This window comes from Caretta caretta, chromosome 13 (genome assembly GCF_965140235.1).
Source record: "Caretta caretta isolate rCarCar2 chromosome 13, rCarCar1.hap1, whole genome shotgun sequence".
NCBI lineage: Eukaryota > Metazoa > Chordata > Testudines > Cheloniidae > Caretta > Caretta caretta.
The window spans coordinates 36,644,886-36,650,805 of NC_134218.1; the positions used below are offsets into that span (position 1 = coordinate 36,644,886).

The 5,920-nt window shown below is 40.0% G+C and overlaps 1 protein-coding gene across 1 annotated transcript; it reads left to right on the forward strand.

Annotated features, from left to right (window-relative positions):
* The first annotated feature begins 4,209 nt into the window (after positions 1 to 4,209).
* Positions 4,210 to 5,139, forward strand: LOC125629769 (olfactory receptor 6F1-like). The gene has a single exon (XM_048835159.1). It carries the CDS (start codon positions 4,210 to 4,212, stop codon positions 5,137 to 5,139), a length of 930 nt encoding a protein of 309 aa, XP_048691116.1.
* Positions 5,140 to 5,920: the final 781 nt, after the last annotated feature.

Below are 5,920 nucleotides of genomic sequence, written 5' to 3' on the forward strand. Positions count from 1 at the left end.
AAAATCCGTGACACACAAATGTGCTGACCTTTCTACACAAGATGCCCACTTCTGTGTTACCTCCTGCTAGGCATTGGGGTTAAAATTCTGAAAAGCACCAAAGGGATTTTGGTGCTTAAATCCCATTTCAAAAGTTTCTTAGGGCCAGAGTTTTAAAGGTATTTAGGCACCTGGTGGGATTTTCAAAAGCACCTGGTTTCAACGGGTGTTAGGTGCCTACATGCCTTTGGAACACCCACTAGTACCTAAATCCCTTTAAAAATCTTACCCTTGCTAGATCTTCAAAGCTATTTAGGCTTTGAAAATTGCAGGTAGATGTCTTGAGGGATTCAAAAAAGCACTTAAGCAAGTTAGACACCTAACTCCTACTGCCTTCAATGGGGTTAGGCACCTAAATCCCTTAAAAAATCTGGCCTTTAGACACTTGTCCCCATTTTACCATCTGTTTCAGATACACAGCTCCAAGGCACAATTCTTCCCTGACTCGCTAGACATGGTGCAGCTTAATTTCCTCGTTACAGGAGTGCTCTATATCTATATATATTGAAGTGGAGAATAGATTAGGTGCCCATAGATGGTGTCACATATATGAAGCATATTTCCTTAGTTTTGTAGGACCAATAAAATTCATTGTTGGGGTTTCCTCTGTCCAGCTCTTTGTATCGAGCAAGTAGAATGGGTCAATTTTTGGCATTTGCCATTACTTTACAGCTGGGAAAATGAGGATGGGTGGGGGTGGGGTCTTAAGTAACACACCAAAGCTCCCAATGTTAAGCAAGTATTTGGCAAAGACAGGACTAGAACGCTGGTCTTCAGGCTACCAGTACTGTGCTTTCACCAGGTGACCAGCCTGACTCAGCAGGCACATTCTAAGGAAATCTGTGAAATTTTGTTGAGATCAAATATCCCCAGTGCGCTGGGGAGGTGGAAGCAGAGTACAAAACCAACTCCTCATGCAGCCAGTGTGAACTGCAGCTCATTAGCAAGGTAGGTAGGGGTAAAGCCAGTTGGGTGGTGATGGAAAGAGAATCCCACCAATCTCAAAATCTACAGCATTTTCCTGAGTCTTTTGGTTTTGAAGAGACAGATTCTCATTTGTACTAACAACACTTCACACCACTCTGGCAGTAGAATGGGAGCTTAAAACTGGAATGAATCATACATGTCACACTCATTTTAAACCCCTTTATACTGCTACAGTGGTGGAGAATGGCCTTGATGTAAATATGAACCAGGCGTGAAATATTCCTCTATTTAATATATATTTAGGTTGGGGAGGGGGGTGGAAAGGAAGATATATCACCCTTTGATGCACCATTTTCCAGCAGGCATGCTATTGTGTGTCATCCGGAGAAAAAAAGATTGTGAAAGAAAGGAGTTTGTGTTGACAGGTTGCACTAGAAGACATGGTAAGTTAGAACCACAAGAGAGCTACAGCCTATCCTGCAATTATCATTTAAAGTAACTGTATTGTGAAATAGGTTAGCCATTCTTTATAATGAGCTACCTGAAAATTGCCATTCAAAAAGTTTGCTTCCTTGAGGAGTCAACACACCTGTACTGAAAGAATCAGTGTATCTTTTTCCTTTTTTAAATCTAGTATAAAATCTAGGATGAATAAAAGGACATAGTATTTTTTTGTAAATTTTATAACCAATAAAGCCAGTTGGTAAATTATTGTTTTACTTCCAAAAAATTTTCAAATACAAAAATATTTTCATTTTTACCCATTATTCTTTTATTTTTGTCCAGGTTTTTCTCAAAGAAAACCAAAAAGTTTTCAGTTAACCAAAAGTTAAACATGTTCTTTAGTCACCAAAAAAGTCTTGTTTTCATGAAAATCCCCCCAAAATTTTATTTATTTACTTGCAAAAATCTGTTTAATCAAAAAGTAAATATTCATTAAAAAAAGGTGTTGAGGGAAATTTTGCTAGCAGCTGTAATACATTAACCTGTTAGTCTCTAAGGTGCCACAAGTACTCCTTTTCTTTTTACATTAACCTGTGGAATTTATTAGTATAGTAACTTTACTGAGGGAAATATAAAATGATAGGTAGATGGATAGGCAGGTAGGTAGATAGACCTATTTCCAATCAGTGCACAGAAGTGGGAATATCAGCTCTCATGTTCTATCCTCAGCTGTCTCTGTGATTTGAACAGATCATTTCCCATCCCTGTTTTAGTTTCCGCACCTATAAAAAGGGAAAGCCCACACCATTCACTCCTTAAAGCAGGTCTTTAGTGTGAAAGGCTTGTTGTGTGTATTAATAGCCATGCTTTGCAGATGTAAAGATCTGCACAAGTGCTAAATATTGTTAGCCGTGCAAGAATAAATTCAAATTAAAATGGAGAGGGTGCGCATTACAACTAGGATTTTCAAAGAAGCATGAGGGGTTAGTGTCCTAGCTTCTATTGCATTAACTCCCTCTGACCCATTGGAAAATACCAGGCTACAATGACTATCAATAATTCTTTCTTTCTTCTAAAAACAGATGGCTGTCTCGGTTCAGGCAAGAATATCCTTTGTACAATGTAGCAGAAATACCTAGAGTTGTAGGGTGGGTTATACGTTGTTCCTTAAGCATTTGGCATTGGGCAGTGATTGGAACATGATTCCTAACTAATTAGACTATTGTTCTGGTCTAGCCCAGGCTGTAAGGGTTTGAATGAAAGCTGAGTCCAGGGGAGGTGAGTGAAAGAGGAGGGCTGTTATGTGGAAGGGAAATGGGATGCAACTTTACTGTATTTCTGTATTTTTGGCTGTACAAAATATTTTGTTTCACCTGTAACCATTTTTTTTTCAGTTTTTCATTTCAGCGAGAAAGGCTGGAAAAAATATGTCTTGGGTTGATCTGAAATGAATTTTTCTTTTTTAAATTTGGCATTTTGGCCACCAAAATGAAACATCAGTCATTCACTCAGCTCTAGATTTGATCACTGATTTGTTACACATTTCATTAGGGATATGTTGCCTACTGGTTAGAGCAGGGAGGGCTCATACTGTCTGGTTTCATTCTCCTCACTGCAGTTTTAAATCTGGACAAAACATTTGGTGGCAAAAATGTCAGTGTCAGTGAGTTCAATGATGTCAAGGCTCTTGCAAACGCTCACCTGTATAACACCAGGTGTGTGGTTTTGTTTAAAATAACCCTGGATAACTGTGGGTCTAAAAGCAGCTTTGCACATTCTTCCATTATCAGTCAGTGGACAGAAGCTGCATTTGCAAACATAACCAGCATTTAAAGTACATCCAAAGAAACCCTCTGATGAAATGAGATGATGAATGGCTGGAATCCCCGATAAACTAAGCAGTCCCTACTGCCACGGGCAGCAACCTCTCATCTGTACTGCTCGGCAGCTTGTAAGACCTGAGCGATTTTTATAGCTTAAGAATATCTAGACATGCACACACACAGCTACTTGGTATTGATGCCTGCTTTAATGCTTGTTTCTGCCTGCTACTCCTAGGTGGGAGATAGCAGGGAGTAAGTCTGTTTCCAAGGTCTGAGATTTTGACAGTCGCCTAATAGTGCTAGGAATTAGGGCCCCCGATATCTGTTGTTTATAGGACCTGTAGGACCTTTTATAGTTGACAATTAACCAGACATATGTTACAGCTGTCATCTTGGTTGACTCCAGTGATTGAACCAAGGACCTGCATAAGTAAAGCCATGAATGCCTATATTTTGAGTGAAAGAACCAGGGATTTCTAGCTGGGCCTGTGACAGACTCATAAACTCTGCAGCTTGGGCACAGATAGGTATTCATAAAATGCACTAATCAGTGGATTAGTTGCACACAGACTAGTTGTTTTTGGTGAGTACTTTACTATTTGATGCTAATCCAGGACCATGAAGATCTGTGTGCCATGAAGATCTGTTTTTAAGACAGAGATCTAGTTATACGTTATGTGATTGTCAAAAACAGGGGCCTAAAATATTTAGGCAACAGTTCCTATTGTAATTGGGTGCCAAAATTGGGTACCTATTGGGTACTGGGTGCCAGGCTCCCTTAGGATCCATTGACAGTTCCATCCAGGGACAATAAAACACCCATCATTCTAGTGTTGGAATACTTGTCAAAGATCAAGCCCTTATAAAGCCCAGTTGTCTAACTAAAATGAGCTCTATATGACAAAATTTGACTACGGGTTTAACTGTCTTTCTTTTATGGGTCCATTTATTCCATCAGGTGAAACTCCCAGTATCAATGAGCAAGGAAAATCACACCAGAGTGAAGGAATTCATCCTTCTGGGATTCCCTGGGTCTCAGTATTTGCAGCTGTCCCTCTTCATACTCTTCCTCTTCATGTATGTCCTGATCATCACTGGTAATGTGGCCATCATCTTCCTAGTCAGGACCCACAGATGCCTTCAAACCCCCATGTACTACTTCCTCTGCAACTTTGCCTTCCTGGAGATCTGGTTCACCACAGCCTGTGTCCCTAAGACTCTAGCCAATCTTGTGTCCCAAAGCAAATCCATCTCCTTCACCAGCTGCCTTCTGCAGATGTATTTTGTCTTCTCCTTTGGCTGCACAGAATACTTCCTCTTGGCTGTCATGGCCTATGACCGCTATCTGGCCATTTGCTACCCATTGCATTATAACGCTATTATGAGCAGCACTCTCTCTGTTCAGCTGGCCCTTAGCTCTTGGGTGGGTGGTTTCCTGGTTATTTCTGTGCCAGCAGCTCTGATTGCCAGATTGTCCTTCTGTGGCCCAAATGTCATCAATCACTTCTTTTGTGACATATCTCCCTGGATAATTCTCTCCTGCACTGACACCTACCTTGTTGAGGTGGTCTGTTTCATCATGTTTGCCATCGTCATCCTAGGGTCCTGTGTGATAACCCTGGTATCCTACATTTATATCATCTCCACCATCTTGAAAATCCCCTCAGCACAAGGTCGGCAAAGGGCCTTTTCCACCTGCTCTTCCCACCTCACAGTTGTGATTATATGGTACGGATCCACTGTTTTTCTACATGTTAAACCATCCATAGAGACCTCATTGGAACTGACCAAAATAGTCACCATCTTGAACACAATTGTGACTCCATTGCTAAATCCTTTCATCTACACATTGAGAAACAAAGAGGTCACAGAGATCTTGAAAAAGGTATTCAGCGGGGGGACTTGAAGTCATTGTAAGATGTCCTGATGGTCACTGATTGTAGTAGAAAACATGGAAAGAGACAATGTCAATTACTTTAATAATCTATCAAAGCCTTAGCAAAGTTACTAGGGTCACGTCAAACTCATGTAAAAGTATCATCAAAAACATCACATAAAACTTCTGGATATGTAACTTTTTATTAGTAGTAGTTCTATTGTCTGCATTATAGTAGTGTTTAGGAACCAAAGTCATGGGCCAGTACCCCATTCTACTAGGTGCTGTACAAATATAGAACAACAAGATGGTCCTGCCCCAAACAGCTTACAATCTAAATATTTGGCAAAAGACAACAGTTTTATACTGACAGATAGATGGGGGAGAACAAAGAAGTAATTAAATGTGAAGATGATACAAAACTACTCAAGATAGTTAAGTCCAAAGCAGACTGCGAAGAGTTACAAAGGAATCTCACAAAACTCGATGACTTGGCAACAAAATGGCAGATGAAATTCAATGTTGATAAATGCAAAGTAATGCACATTGGAAAACATAATCCCAACTATACATAAAAAGTGATGGGGTCTAAATTACCTGTTACCACTCAAGAAAGAGATCTTGGAGTCACTGAATATTTCTCTGAAAACATCCACTCAGTGTGAGTGGCAGCCAAAAAAGTGAACAGAATGTTGGGAATCATTAAGAAAGAGATAGATAACAAGATAGAAAATATCATATTGGCTCTGTATAAATCCACGGTATGCCCATATCTTGAATACTGTGTCTAGATGTGATCGCCCCATCTCAA